This window comes from Moschus berezovskii, chromosome 21 (genome assembly GCF_049115385.1).
Source record: "Moschus berezovskii isolate FMDL1 chromosome 21, NW_MosBer_1.0, whole genome shotgun sequence".
Taxonomy (NCBI): Eukaryota; Metazoa; Chordata; class Mammalia; order Artiodactyla; family Moschidae; genus Moschus; species Moschus berezovskii.
Genome location: NC_142480.1, coordinates 2,217,157 through 2,233,579, shown reverse-complemented (window position 1 = coordinate 2,233,579; position 16,423 = coordinate 2,217,157). Strand labels below are relative to the sequence as shown.

Genomic DNA, 16,423 nt, shown 5'->3' with positions numbered 1-16,423 from the left:
TTTGGCGTGGTTTCTGGGAATTTCACCCCCCTTGTCTATTTAAACGTAGAATGTTGTACCCATAATTGTATGAAGGCCCTCTTGTCAATAATAAAATATTTATAAAATGTTAAATAATTGTAACTAGTTGAGTTTTAAGTTTTTAAGATTTGTTTACTTGTTTTTTAACAATGTCTTGTGTTTGGGTGTTTATAAAACTGTTACTAATTAATCTATGATTACCAAATTCTTGGGCTTCCCTGGTAGCTCAGTTGGTAAAGAATCTGCCTGCAATCCTGGAGACCCTGGTTGGATTCCTGGGTCAGGAAGATCGCTGGAGAAGGGATAGGCCACCCACTCCAGTGTTCTTGGGCTTCCCTTGTAGTTCAGCTGGTAAAGAATTTGCCTGCAATGCAAGAGACCTTGGTTCGATCCCTGAGTTGGGAAGATCGCCTGGCGAACGGAAAGGCTACCCACTCCAGTATTCTGGCCTGGAGAATTCCATGAACTGTATAGTTCATGTGGTCTCAAGGAGTTGGACATGAATGAGTGACTTTCACACCAGATTCTTAAATCCGTAAATATTTATTAATTTATTTTTTTTCTAGGTTGCAATAAAAATAATTGACAAAACTCAGTTGAATCCAACAAGTCTACAAAAGGTAAGATTGGTCCAACAGCCGGTATTTTTTTAAAAAATGATTTTCAGTGCTAATTGCCATCTTATTTGTCCATTAATTTCCTGTACTGTTATTTTTATTGTGTTTAGTACACAGTAAAGCTTCCTCTTCCTCAGATGAATACTACTTAAATGTAATTGTTTAAATACAGTATTGTTCGATTTTTTCCTTCCTTTCCAGTTGAAGATAATGATTTTTAAATATTCTTCATAGCACAAACTGAAGGCTGTACTTTCAAATTCAATTTTCCAAATATTGACTAGAATTATAAAAAAACAGAAAACGTATTTTCATGTTATTAGCCTTATGCAGAGTTATACATCTTTTACAGCTAATACTGTGATCTTTTTTCAAGTCAGCAGTTTAGCTTTATTAAGCTATCACTATATGTCTAATTAAGGAGTGATGATTAATTCATATGAAAGGGAAAAAGTAAAACTGAGTTGGTAGTTGTAATCATGTTTGTAATACACTGCTGCCATTTGTATTATCTAGTGTAGCTCAGAAGTTCTCAACGTGCTGCATGTTAAAATCACTTGGGCCTCTTTTCAAGGTCCTCGTGGCCCACGGTAAGATGTGCTTGGTCAAGCAGGGCCTGGCCATAGGCATTTCACTGGTGTGTCAGTGATTGATTAGCACTCTTCATAAAAAGATCCTTCTTTTCAGATTTGCAAAGCCTTTTTGCATTCTTCATTAGATTTCTAGACTTGGCCTGTGGTAGCTGGAAGGTATGGAGACCTAGAAATAAGAGCAGAAAGTCCTCTGCCACTTAACTGAATATCTAACTTGACCTTGAGCAAGTCACTTAACTTTCTGACATTGGGTTTCTCGTCTTTAAAAACAGAGATAATTTCACTAAGTGAAATAAGTCAGACAAAGACAAGTACCATATGGTCTCACTTATATGTGGAAACTAAAAAACAAAACAAATAGACAATAGAAATAGACTTACAGAGAGCAAAACTGTTGGTTGCCAGAGGGGAATTGAGTGAAGTAGGTAAGGAGGACTTCAGTGGTAAAAACGTCTAGTTATGAAGTAAACAAGTCATGGGGGTATAGCACATAGCATAAGGAACGAAGTCAGTAATGTTACAATAATTTTATATGGTGACAGGTGGTTATTGGACTTACCATGGTAATCATTTCATAATGTGTTTGATTGTCAGGTCACTATGTTGTACACCTGAAGCAAACATAATATTGTATGTCAACTAAACTTCAAGTGAAAATAATAAAAAAATAACTAATTAAATGGAGATTTAACCTTTTCATGATGGATTATATCAATGAAATCACACATATAAAAGAGTTTTGTAAACTGCAAAGCAGTGTGTAAGGTATTTTAAGTATAATGCCTTAAGTACATTTCTAATGTAGTTCCAATGGTTATTTTCCATTTACATCATGATTTTGAAATCCTGTCCTTGAGGGGTGGGGTAGAGGTTGAGGTGCTAAGGGAGGTAGATTTTATCTTGCACTGAAAATGTTATTTAAACGAGTGGTTCTGCAGGGCATAGTGGGCCTTAAGGATTTTCAGGGTGGCCCTGAAAGGATCCAGAAAGTCTAGTCCTTTGTTCTGAAGATGAAATTATATCCCTTTCTTTAAACTTTCATTTTCTCATGTACCTAGGGACTTGGTGCTAATTAATAGGTAAGAAGTTATAAAAACTAGGTATTCAGAACTAAAATTTGCCTGTAAAGAGGTTTGCTGAGGATTCTAATGATGTTACAAATCTTCCATTGTTCAAGTGTACTTGTAAATAACTGGAATTCTAGCATTTTTCCAGGAAGAATTTTATCATAGAATTGAGTTGATTGCAATTTTTGTTTCATGCTTGATTGCTTTTTTCATTATTTTTGGTCATAGTTTTTAATTGCCACTATTTTTTATTATTATTACAAATTACAGTTTGTCATATCACTATCAATTCAGTACATGATGGTTGTCTGGTTAGCTTGATAGTGAGATTATGCAGGTTTGTTCAGCATTAATTTTGGCACATAAACAATAGGTATGACTTTTAAGATTTGTTTGTTATAGTACAAGTATGAACTATCCACAGAAGATTTATACTAAAGGAAGATCCATCCAAGTTACATAATCTGAGAAGTGTAATGTTTTCAGTTTTAGGGCGTTGTTTTAAACTGTAAATCATGTGTTCATATTCTTTTCTTATAAATTAAAAGCATTCTATAAACATTTCATTCAGAATTCTTTTTCACTGAGTTCCTTTTCCAGGGGAAAGTGGCAGCAGAGTGGTATATATATCTGTCATCTTACGCCCTGGGTTAGTGATGCTTGCATCTGGTTTTCTCCTCAGCGTCACTTACAGTTGTTATCACACCTGCGTCAGCAACAGAGCTCTTTATATTGTGATGTTAAACCCTGGAGCTTGGTGTACAGCCTTAGGAGCTAACATTTACATTAAGGAATGTTCTGTCAACAGTATGTAATCTTTTTGTACTGCCACTGCCAAAAGTATGTGGACTGGCTCATTCAGGCAGTGTTTGAACACCGGTGTTAAGATAGTTTAAAAGTGTTCACAGTATCCTGGCTCACACGTAGATCATATCTGATAAACTCAGATAAGCAAACCTGAGGTGATTGCGTATTTGTAAACTAATACTATTTTCACTGACAGTTTCCTCATTTTTCCTTTTAATTTTTCCAGCCACTGAGTGAATAAATGTTAGATTCTAGTAAGATGTCTCTCCATTTTTTTTTTTTTTTGTACTTCTTAATTTCTGAGTACTATCCCTGAGACATTTTTCTGTTTGTAAATGTCTTTTAGGTCAGCCTTTAAAGAAATGTGTAACATTGTGTACCTATAATGCTGTTGAAAACAACAGGATTTTAAAAAATGTTAGTCTTCTTCCTGGTTTTACAAAATCATTTTTAGCTTTGATTTGGTTACATGCAGATAACCTTGCAATCTCGTCTCGTTTTGTGTGTCATTAAGAAGCAAGTTATGACTCTGTTAAAACATGCCAGTACACTAAGTGTAACCCACCTAAAGTTGTTTTCTTTTCTGATCTTGAAGTAGTACTAACCAAAAGAGAGGGAGTATAGAGTCATGGGTGGGAAAATGGTGAAGCCAGGCTACATGGATTCAAGTTCAGGCTTCCACCTAGCCTAGCTTTGTGACACGTCACCTCCCTGAATCTTCATTTCCCTGTTTTTAAAATGGAAATAATAACATTATCTCTAGGGCTGTGGTGAGAATTAAATAAGTTAACATTTAAAAGCCCTTAGAAGAGCTGAGTGTAGTTCCTGGCATATTATTGTGTATCCTGCTGAATATTGATTTTGAGGGAGACAGGAGATTTTCTCCTTTTTTTGTTTTTGGAGTGTAGTTGATTCACAGTGTTGTTTTAGTTGCCGTGTACAGCAGAGTAAATCAGTTATACATATATATGTTTCTTTTCTCTCTCTCTCTTTTTAAAATTCTTTTCCCAGAGTATTTTTGTTTGTTTCTTTAATTTTACCCTCACAGGAAGTCAGTAAAGCTTAAGAATTGAATTGTGGGTTCTGACTTGGGTCTCATAGGACCTATTTGCTGTTGACTACTTCTGATAATGGCTTAAATTTGCGTGTTTAGTATAAAGTACTGTAGTAGTTTGCTCAAGCTGCTATAATAAAATACTGTAGACTGGGTGGCTTTATTTCACAAATTGTGTTTATTTCACACAGTTCTAGAGGCTGGGAAATCCAAAATCAGGGTTGCCGGCATGGTCGGGTTCTGGTGAGAGCTTTCTTTTTGGATTGCAGAGAGCTGCCATCTCACTGTGTCTTCACAGCAAAGTGGGGGGAAGGTGTGTGAGCACGTGTGTGCGTGCTCTCTGATGCCTCTGCTTAAAAGGGCCCTAATCCCATCATAAGGAAACACCCTCATGACCTCATCTAAACCAACTTAATTCCTGGATGCCCTATCTCCACATATCACATTGTGGAACAGTTTCATGAGGTAAGCTCTGTTATTCAGGATAGAGAGGCCAGGAGGGTAAAGTAACCTGCCCAGAGTCCCCTAACTGATAGATGTGCGAGCAGTCATTTTATGATGGGTGTAGTCAGCGTGGAGTTGAACATTCGTGAACTCTTAAATGAAAGCATGTTTAGCACAGTTTAGAAAACAGAGCACTTGCTGTAAGCAGTGTCCTCGGGCCCTTCATTGGATAGGATTTCATTGTTGTTAGATGCTAGAGTGTGTGCTTCCTGTGTCCTCACTTACAGAGGCTTTTTCACACTAACTAGCCTGATGGATATCTTTTCCTCTTCATACTCTGTGAGGTGAGTTTTACTACCATCTTGATTTTCCACTGAGGAGACAGACTGAAAAGTTAATATAGTCAAGCTCTCCAGTTCGTAGGTGATAGAGCGAAGATGTAGATCTTAGTCCAACTCCAGAGCATGGACTCATTGCATTTCCTTACACTACCCTTCTGTGATGAAATTTCCCTCATTGAGGTGGGAACTAACCTGAGGCTTTCTCTGTAGTGGTGGTGAAGAAGTTAGTTAATAATGTCAAGTTTGAAGAAATATTTCAAGTCCGTAAGAAAAGAAAGCCTTGTTCCCCACCTCCCCTTCTGAACTTTGCATGACTCACGTCTTAATGCAGATTTGTTTGCTCACGCCTTCACTTAACAAGCAGTTAACTAGTAAATACCTGCTGGGTGCCAGGCACTGTTCTAGGTACTGAGGATAAACATTGAACCAAATGAAGTTCTGGCTTTCATGGAATTGACATCATAGTAGGGGAGCAGCAGTAAACAGATACGTGGTGTAATGTCATGTTAGTGCCTTATAGAAAAACAGAGCAAGATACATTAACTGTATTTTCCTATTTTTTATATTCTCGGTGCTCTGGCTGATCTGGGGGAGAGTACTCCCAGAATTCGCTAGCTCCTGGAAATAGAAAACTGCTCCCCTGTGGGGATTGTTCAGGTGCAGACCAAGCAGGGCAGAGCCCATGCTCCGACCACGTCCTCTGCTTGTTCTTAAACTCCAGGAGGCAGTTACTTCTCTGCCCTGCAGGTACTGGGCACCTAACAACTATACTTATACCTGAGATCTGCTGAAATTATCCAAAGGAACCAGTCCTCAGCCTGCTCACCATGCCTGGACTTGCCTTTGCTGTGGAAACCAGGATCAACACTTGCCTGTGCTCCCCCCTCGCTCCTTCTGCCTCCTGACCCATCCTGACGCTCCCTCACAAGGCCCTGGATGGCACTGTGTGCCCCTTGTTTGGGAACTCTAAGTAACCATCCTTTTAGTGGTAATCTTCTAACCTCTTGGCTCACCATACCCGAATAATAACTTATGTTTTAAAATACAGGGTGAGGAGATAGTGTTGCGAGGAATATGTGGGGGTGTCCTCTTAGCAGTTCATTTAGGAAACTTTATTGTTCTTCTGAACCAAGCCTTGTGATGAGAAGTCAGACAAGTGCAGTGGACTCTGGGTGAACCCATGTGGTTTGCAGTAAAATTTTACCCAGGCCTTGAGGATCTAAATATTTTTCAGTAAGTAATGAAGCATGGAAAGACATTTTCAGTCCTCATTGAGCATTCGTGGAGGACTGCACAGACAGTTTGAGGAGCAGCAGTGGCAGTGGGCTGCAGAGGCCTGCAAATATGCAGGGCCATCGCAGGCCCTGAGCCAGAGGCTGTATCAGGCCGAACTGGGAGCCTCAAATGCCCCGGCTCTTTAAGGAACAGTCATCTGTGTGTAACAAACTTTTCAGTGGTTCCCTAGCCTTCCCCTGGGTTCTTTTGACTGAGATTGTGTTATTTTAGAAACAGTCTTGGGACTTACCTGGTGGTCCAGTGGTTAAGAATCCACCTTGCAACACAGGGGATGCAGGTTCGATCCTTGGTCAGAGAACTAAGATCCCACATGCTGCGGAGCAACTAAACCTACGTCCCACAACTACTGAACCTGTAGTGCCATAACTAGAGAGTCCATGCGCCACAACAAAAGATCCTGCATGCCACAACTAAGACTCAACACAGACAAATAAAGATTAAAAAAAAAATAGTCTTCTTGATCACCATACTATGCATCAATATAAGCAGTCCATCATCTCTTTCTTAAACTGGAACCATTTAGTTGAAAACAAGAACTATGTAAATTAATGAAATAATTGATTTTTTTTCTTCTTAGTGTGTGTTTGTGATAGCTGGTTAGCCAGCTTTAGAGTTTCCGTGGTGGCTCAGTGGTAAAGAATCTGCCTGCAATGCAGGAGACCTGGGTTGGGAAGATCCCCTGGAGCAGGGCATGGCATCCCACTGCAGTATTCTTGCCTGGAGAATACCATAGACAGAGGACCCTGGTGGGCTCCAGTCCATAGAGTTGCAAAGAGTTGGGCACGACTGAAGCACGTGACTCAGCACTCAGCCAGCTTTAGACACAGAGAGATGGAGGCACTCTTCTTCCCGCGCATCTCTGTTCCAGTGTGATGGCTCCAGTTACTGACCAGACTTTCTTCTTTTCTAGTTAACCATCTGTCGTCTAGAAACGTGTACAGCACTGTTCTCTGTTCTTTCATGTGGAGCTGTGATGACTATGGCAATCCAAAGAGAGAAAACCCAAACCCTGCTAATGCAGTGTAACCACCTATTCTGAGTCTTATTGGTCCCATCTCCAGAGTAAACACTGAGCCTCTTGGGCCAACTACAGGACTTGCCCTCAACACAGGGCTAGTTTATTCCAGATCTATTTTTGATTCTTTTTTCTTATCTGAATTTATCTGAGTTTTGCTAAAAACCATTTAATTGGTTTCCTGCTGTAATTCCAGTCTGCTGGGGGTATTTTTGAAAAATGAGTGTTTTGTATTTATTACCTGTCACTTCTACTCTCGTGCTCTGCGCTTTGGACAAGGATGTCTTTGTCCAATTAAAGATCTGACAGGGCAGAGACAGAGCCCTCAATGGAGAAACCATGTCTTAGTTGATCTTGCTGACCCAGGAAAACATTTTTTCAGTAAGATTCAAGCACCATTCTTAAATCCAGACTATTAGAAAAGGAAATCCCTGTGTTTAAAAAATAATCAAAATTACAGAAGAAAAAGAAGAATGAACCTTAAATTCAAGTACGTGCAAATTATGAGAATTCCCTGGTGTTCCATTGGTTAGAACTCTGCCCTTCCAACTGCAGGGGCATGGGTTCAATCCCTGGTCAGGGAACTGAGATCCTGAGTAACAGCACAGTTCAGTTCAGTCACTCAGTAGTGTCTGACTCTGCGACCCCGTGGACTGCAGCACGCCAGGCTTCCCTGTCTATCAACAACCCCTGGACCTTGCTCACACTCATGTCCATCAAGTCGGTGATTCCATCCAACTATCTCGTCCTCTGTCCCATTCTCCTGCCTTCAGTCTTTCCCAGCATCAGGGTCTTTTCCAGCGAGTCAGTTCTTCACATCAGGTGGCTAAAGTATTGGACCTTCAGCATCAGTCCTTCCAGTGAATAATCAGGACTGATTTCCTTCAGGACTGACTGGTTTGATTCTCCTTCGCAGTCCAAGGGACTCTCAAGAATCTTCAGCACCACAGTTCAAAAGCATCAATTCTTCAGCGTTCAGCTTTCTTTATAACAGCACAGTGCAACCAAAAAAATATGTGTAAGATACATACCAGTTTACTGAATGATTATTGACGTATTGACTATAGATTCCTTTTATCAGGGTCTTTCTGGGAAATTCTGCTTACACCCACTCAGGTCTGTTTTCTTAAGTTGGTGGGGGTTTTTTTGGAGCCACTGTAATGCTTAGAGGTCTGTAAGTGACCTTTTCTCGGCATCCTAGAAAATCTTAGTTGTGGGACAAACCAAAGAACTGTATATTTGGAAGCAGAGTGAACTGGTTCATGCTTTTCATATGGTCTACAATGTAATTTACTTTTACTGTTAACCACACTAGGTTTTTTGAAGTACCTTTCCTTCATTCTCCTTAGGCCAATCTTTTTTAACCCTTGCTGTGCATTAGAATCATCTCTCGAGGAAGCCTCTGGCTCAGCAGGTAAAGAGTCTGCCTGCCATGCAGGAGACACAGGAGATGTGGTTTCGACCCCTGGAGGAGGGCATGGTGACCCACTTCAGTGTTCTTGCCTGGAAGATCCCATGGACAGAGTAGCCTGGTGGGCTACAGTCCATGGGGTCAAACAAGTCTGACATGACTGGGTGACTAAACACACAGTGGAGTTAAAAAAAAAAGGCCCGTGTTTTCTTCCAAATACTCCACCCCCTGGAGGTGCCGACTGGTTGGGTCTAGGTTGAGGCAGAGGGATCCGGGTGCACGTCTCAGATGAGAATGGATCCCGGACTTGGTTCCCTGCAGGGTTCTTAATTTCTCTCCTCTTTCTGAGGGTGCCCTTTGTTCAAGGTGACCTCTTCCTCCAGTGGTTTAAGTCTTATAGGCTGGTGCTGAATATCTCCTCCCTCTCGAACTCTTCCTAACCAAATTTCTGATTTTCTTTACTTTTCCTTGCCCATCTGGTAAAGCACAGGTCATTTTTGGAATCTTTCATCAAGCAGCTGTGTTCATCTTTTCCTTTGTTAATAGCTTTCTCTTTCCATATTGACTTGTAAGAGGCTAAGTAGCTCAGGCCACTAACAATCCTGGGTTTTTTTAAATTCATTTTAAAAAATTGAAGTATAGTTACTTATATATATTATATAAGTTAAAGGTATACAATATAGTGATACACAGTTTTTAAAGTTTATACTCCCTTTATAGTTATTATAAAATATTGGTTATAGTCCCTGTGTTGTACAATAATCCTTGTAGCTTATTTGATGCCTAATAGTTTGTACCTTTTACTTCCCTCCCCCTGTAATGCCCCTCCCCACTCCCCTCCCCCCATTGGTAACCACTGGTTTGTATCAGTGAGTCTGCTTCTGTTATATTCACAGTTTGTTGTATTTTTAAGATTCCACATTTGAGTGATAATACAGTATTTGTGTTTGACTTTTTTTAACTTAACATAATGCCCTCCGGGTCCATTCACGTTACTGTGATGGCAAAGTTTCATTCATTTTTATGGCTGAGTAGTATTCTATATATATATACACACACCACATCTTTATCCATTCATCTGTTGATGGACATTTGGGTTGCCCCATATCTTGACAGACGTAAATAATGCTGTTGTGAACATTGGAGTACATGTATCATTTTGAATTAATGTTTTGGGTTTTTTTTTAAATACCTACCCAGTGATGGAATTGGTTGTATATAGTTCCATTTTTAGTTTTTTTGAGAAATTCCATAGTTTTCCATAATGGCTGTACCAATTTACATTCCCATCAATAGTGTGTGAAGGTTCTCTTTTCTCCACATCCTGACCAACATTGATCTTTGTGTTGTTTTTGATAGTAACCATTCTGACAGATATGAGGTAATATTCATTGTGGTTTTGATTTGCATTTCCCTGCTGATAAGTGATACTGAGCATCTTTTCATGTGCCTTTTGGCCATCTGCATTTCCTTTTTGGGAAAAATATCTGTTCAGTTCTTCTGCCCACTTTTTAATTGAGTTGTTTGTTTTTTTGATGTTGTGTAATATGTGCTGTTCATATATGTTGGATATTAGTTCTTTATTGGTCATATCATTAGCAAATACTTTCTCCCATTCAGTAGGTTGCCTTTTCATTTCGTCAGTAGTTGCCTTTACTGTGTAAAAGCTTTTAGGTTTAATTAGGTCCCATTTGTTTATTTTTGCTTTTGTTTCCTTTACTTTAGGAGAAGTTCCAAAAAATATTGCTGTGAATTTATGTCAGAGTGTTCTGCATATATTTTTCTCTAGGAGGTTTATAGTATCCAGTCTTACATTTAGGTCTTTAATCCACTTTGAATTTATTTTGTATATAGTTTTAGAGAATTTTTTTTACCTGTGTTATCAAAGAGACTGCCTTTTCTCTATTGTATATCCTTGCCTTGTTTGTCATACATTAATTGACCATAAGTGTGTGGGTTTATTTTTGGGCTCTCTATCTTGTTCCATTTATCTATGTTTATTTTTGTGCCAGTGTGATACTGCTTTGATTACTATAGCTTTGTAATACAGTCTGAAGTCAAGGAGTGTGATTCCTCCAACTCTATTCTTTCTCAAGATTGTTTTGGCTATATGAGGTCTTTTGTATTTCCATGCAAATTTTAAAATTATTTTTTCTAGTCTTTGAAAAACACCATTGGTCTTTTAATAGAGATTTCATTGAATCTGTAGATTGCTTTGGTCAGTATGAACATTTTAACAATATTGATTCCTTAGAGCACTCCATCTGAAAGCAACAGAACACACATTCTCTTCAAGTGTACATAGAACATTTTCTAGAATAGATCACATGCTGGGCAACAAACAAGCCTTGGCAAATTTAGGAAAGTGTAAATTATATCAAATGTCTTTTCTGACTGCAACACTGTGAGACTAGAAGTCAACTACAAGAACAAAAAAAACTACAAAAAACACAAAACACATGGAGGCTGAACAACATGGATCACTAAACCAGTGGATCACCGAAGAAATCAGATAGGAAATAAAAAAAATACCTAGAGCTCTGACTATTATTTCCAATCCAGGATCTGCATTCAGATCAGTGTAATGAATCAGGTACAGGATACAAACTTTTACAAACAGGATGTGGTAAGTGAAATCTAAGACAAACCCTTCTTCATCTTATGTATTTAAAATACTGAGAATTAAAATATATGTATATTGTTAGATTTCAAAAGTGGTAATAGAAGTGAAAGAAAATATAGCTTCAGTGTTGCTGGTGCTTTGGAGGGAAAATTTCAATTTATTGCCTGACTTATTTTCACTCTGGTAGGAGGTTTAGCGGAGAAGGCAATGGCAAGCCACTCCAGTACTCTTGCCTAGAAAATCCCATGGATGGAGGAGCCTGGTAGGCGGCAGTCCGTGGGGTCGCTAAGGGTTGGACATGACTGAGCGACTTCACCTTCACTTTTCACTTTCACACGTTGGAGAAGGAAATGGCAACCCACTCCAGTGTTCTTGCCTGGAGAATCCCAGGGACGGGGGAGCCTGGTGGGCTTCCGTCTATGGGGTCACACAGAGTCGGACACGACTGAAGTGACTTAGCAGCAGCAGCAGCAGCAGCAGGAGGTTTAGAGTAGGTTTTGAATTGAGGATATTAGAATTTATTTTTAATTGTACCAGTGGTTCATTGTGCTATTTAGAAAAGTCACTGAAAAACCAAGTATGTTAACACATTATTGACTGGGGATGTACTAATATGTCTTTTGTTACCTGAAGGTTATTGACTGGAGACTTATAAGTACGTTTTTAGAGAATGATACAGTTAGCATCACCGTGAGAATGCTGTTAGAGCTTAAAATTATCAGGGGTTCACTATACAACTTACAGTTGTCATTGTCATTCACATTTTGCTCTGTTAGGTTTTTCTTTCAACCAAAGTGTATATTATAAACAGAAAATTTCCAAAAATGATGCATCATGAAATTTTGAGTGTAGACGAATTTTTCAGTGAGTTTTATGCAGATACTTTCTCTAATTGTCCGAGCAACATATTTACTAGTGTCTCAGAAGATGATAGTTCTTCAGAATATAGTTCTGATTCAGACAGTGTGAATGTTATACCAACAAAAATAAAAACCTTAGTGATCGATTCTGATCCAGAAAGTGAAAATGAAACTCCTGCCTTCCATCTTTCCCAGCATCAGGGTCTTTTCTAATGAGTTGGCCCTTTGCATCAGGTGGCCAAAGTATTGCAGCTATGATATCAATTATGTGGAATCTTAAAAAAAAGAAAAACTGAACTCATATAAACAGTGTTCATAGTGGTTACCAGGGGGTGGAGGGTTGAGGGTAATGGGAAGCGATTGGTCAGAGGGTACAGACTTCCAGTTGTAAGATGGGTAAGTTCCAGGTTTCTAATGTACAGCATGGGGACTGTGGTTAACAAGTATTGGGTACTTGAAAGTTGCTGTGAGAATGGATCTTAAATATTCTCACCATAACAACAACAAAAAAATAGTAATCATGTGAGGTGAAGGATGTGTTAACTAACTTTATTGTGGTAAAGATTTCACAGTATCTGTGTGTATCACATCATCACATTATACACCTTAGACTTAAATACAATATATATTATATGTCAAGTATATCTCTTTAAAATGAGGGTGGGGAACTTTCAGAGAAAACTTGACCGTTACCAACTTTCTGGTACCAAAAAGTTACCAGAGAAAACTTTAGAATTCTTTACCCAGCCAAATGTCAATCAAATGTGAAAGTAGAATCAGAACATTCTGGGCCATGCAAGGTCTTGAATTTAGACATCTGCTTACCATTCCTCAGGAATATTGGTGGGGCTGGCAAGGGAGAATACTAACAAGTGGGAAAGCATAGGATCCACAGCAGGAAATCCAACACAGCGGGTCTTGAGAACAGAACAAAGGCCTTCAGAATATTAATATCTTCAGAGAGGGGAAAAGAATACTTAACTATTTGAAAGTATTTGAGAGGAGATATACACTTCTGTTACAAAGCTTAAGGATGGACCAGTAAAATGAAAGATATATAGAAATCCTAAGTGAACAAAATAACCAAAACAATTGTTAGCTCAAAGGAAATCAAAACATTTTTGATAAAAAAGAATGGAAATGCATTCCTAGTGTGGTTGTAAAGAATATTTATAATGCAAACTGAATAATTTAGCCAAATATTATGGTGACTGATCAGAGGAAGGAGGGAAGGGAAGTGGGGTGGAGGGGGCAGGATGTAAGAGCAGTCTTCATTGCTAATATTACCAAGTCAATAGTTAATCAAGAGGGAGGAGCTAAGAAATCATATAGACTAGCAGCACTTCTGTTCCGAAGTAAGGCAGCTCAAATACCTGAGGTGAGAGGGCTTGTTGCTGTGAACAAGGTTTGAGGGTGGAGAGAGATACTGCATTACACAGTTTGACTGTCAAAGCTACACATATGTACTACTGTTATCAGTAAAAATTAAACAATATTTAGCCAAAACTATAATAGAACCTCATGAAGAGGTTGGGGAGGGAAAGCATGTCTGTTTGGAAGGGCTTTAGGAAAGCTAAATCCACAGTGGGAAATCAAGGAAGCCACATAATCTGGCATTTTAGAAATATGTAGGTGAACAGTAGATGATATAGCTAAAGCAGCTGAAAGGATTGCTTATGAAAAGCTAGCAAAGACAGAGTCAGGATGAATGTGGTAAGTACCCAACACTGTCTGCTATGGCAGACAAAGTTCCTGTTTCCTTACCACACAAAAAGTCTTGCAAATTGAGGAGAAACAGGAGTATATAACCTAATAGAAAATAGTCAAAAGATGTACTCAGGCAATTAATAGGACAGATGGTCAGTGTTCAAGTAAAAATGTTCAACATCCACATCCGAAAAGATAACGTGTTTTTCACATCAGATTTGCAAAAAGCTGATAATTCATATTGTTGGCAAGAGTGTGGAGAATCAGGAACTCTCTTATTGGCAATAATGTGAATTAATATATTTTTAGAGAATAATATAGTACTGACAAAATTTTAAAAGCATGTATGCCCTTTGGCTTCCATTCAGTTTCTAGGAATCTGCTCTGCCAATATAGTTTCAGAAATGTATGAGGATGTATATATACAAGGATGCTCACTGTAATAGTTTAATAGCCAAAAGTTAGCAATAAACCTACATGATATCAGTAAAACACTGGTTAATTACATGCAGTGCATCTACACATGGGCTTCCCTGGTGACTCAGTGGTAAGGAATCTGCCTGCCAAGCAGGAGACTCTGATTTGATCCCTGGGTTGAGAAGATTCCCCTGGAGAAATATATGGCAACCCATTCCAGTGTTCTTGCTTGAGAAATCCCATGGACAGAGAAGCGTGGTAGGCTGTAGTCCATGGGGTCCCAAAAGACATAGCGACTGAACAACAACAACATCCACACATTTATCTCCCCCAATCTGTAGGCAGCTCTTCCTGGGTAGGAGACAGGTCACTGCTTGTGCCTAGTGTTAGACAAACAGATTTTAATAATGTTTTTAATTATTTTCTCTGTCATTTGTTAGCTTTCCTATTCTGTTGTTTATTTTCATGTTAGGGTGGTTCTGAGAGTAATTGAACTCTCTTTAAGCTCCTTAAGTTTTGCCTTACTGTGCTGGCTCTCATATTTGCTGGTCTTTAAAGACATTTCCTGGAAAACTTGCTTGCCTTCCACCCACTGGCAGCTTTGGCCCACACCATGAAAAGAATAGTAAACTCTCTTGTTAACAGTCCTCAGAATACAGCAACTTTCAGCTACCTTTTCTTTTTCAGCAATTTCCCTTTTATCAAAAAAAAAAAAAAAAATTCACACTTTATTTTCAACATTTTTCTTAAAATTAATTGGAGAAAAGGAGATAATTAGATATTTAGATCTAATTTAGATAAATAGATAATTAGATAATTCAGTTGTGCTTCAGAGTTACAGGACAGATAAAAATCAAAGTCTTTATCCATCCAGATGCCTGCCCAGAGACAGCCAGTGGCATCAGTTTCTTTGGTCCTTACAGAAATACCCTGTTTATAGAGAGGTGAAGACATGTATATTTTTTCTTTTTCACACCAGTGCCTCTTCTTGACAATTCCTTCTCCTTGAACTCTGGCGTTTGCCAGGCTTTCCCCCTCAGTGCTGTCTGAGGGTCTTTGATTCGTTCTTTTGTTCAGCAGAGGTTCTGTGATCAGTGTGGTGAGTGAGACAGAGGGACATACTGAGGAGAAATAGGTGATCATCCTTCCCGCCTTCCTTCATGAAGTACCCCAGAGATGTTCCAGGGTTAGGGAGGCTGATTATACATGGAGGTTTGTGGCCACACTTGGCAGTCTGCGTGGGGTGTCAGGCTCCGCAGTCTGCGGGGGGTGTCGGGCTCCGCAGTCTGGGGCTCATTCTGCTGACCCAGCCGCGCCTCTTGTGTCTGTTTTGTGACTCCCACCTCTTTCTCGCTCTGGATGCTTGTTTGTTGATGTTTCTATCTTTCCATTTTTCAGTTAGGCAGTTGTCATTTCCTTCCATGGATACTATCCCTTTGCTGATAATTCTGCAGAATAGCCCAGATTTCTTCCTGAGCTTCAGACCAAAGTACCAGCTGCTGAGCTTTGTTCTCACTGCCGTCACTTAATTGCCCTTCACGTGGTGTGTCCTAAACCAGACTCTGCCTGCCACCCTTCCTCACTGTAGCGTGAGTCTTCTCTGTCTCACAGCAGCCCCAGACTCACAAACACGGGTGTCAGCGTCAACTCTGCCTCCTTCTCCCTCACCCACCGAGTGTTTCTTACTTATAACCTTGGGCTTACAGTACAACTCTTTCCTAGTAAAGAAGAGGTTGGTGATTGTATGCCTGTTCATTATTTATGACACATAAGTTATCATCCAGTTGGTTGCCCAGTTGACAGGCTCTCTCACTCTTTGGCCTGTCTCATACCTGTATATCCAGAGAAGCCAGTTGGGTCACTTTTGCCATGATGACTTATGTCGCAGTTTGATGAATGACAGTACCTCACCCCATGCCCTCTCTGATATGCTTATTTTGTCTTTTTAATTTTATTTCTTTGGTTTTGGCTATGCTGGGTCTTTGTGGCTGCATGGGCTTTCTGTCTAGTTGCCAAGCGTGGCCCTCTCGTTGCGGTGGCCTCTCTGGTTGCGGAGCACAGGCTCTGGGCGCCCGGGCTTCCAGAACTGCGGCTCCCGGGCTCCAGATTACAGCTCAGTAGTTGTCACATACAGGTTCGGCTGCTCTCCG

The 16,423-nt window shown here is 39.6% G+C and overlaps 1 protein-coding gene across 6 annotated transcripts in view; it reads left to right on the top strand.

Moving 5' to 3' along the window:
* MARK3 (microtubule affinity regulating kinase 3) overlaps positions 1–16,423 on the top strand; it is a 102,184-nt gene that overhangs the window by 39,894 nt on the left and 45,867 nt on the right. For all 6 annotated transcript variants that reach the window (XM_088829831.1, XM_055418604.2, XM_055418602.2 and 3 more), the window contains exon 3: positions 588–641. In XM_088829831.1, coding sequence (XP_088685957.1) covers positions 588–641 — 54 coding nt within the window. The remainder of the gene's footprint in view (positions 1–587; positions 642–16,423) is intronic.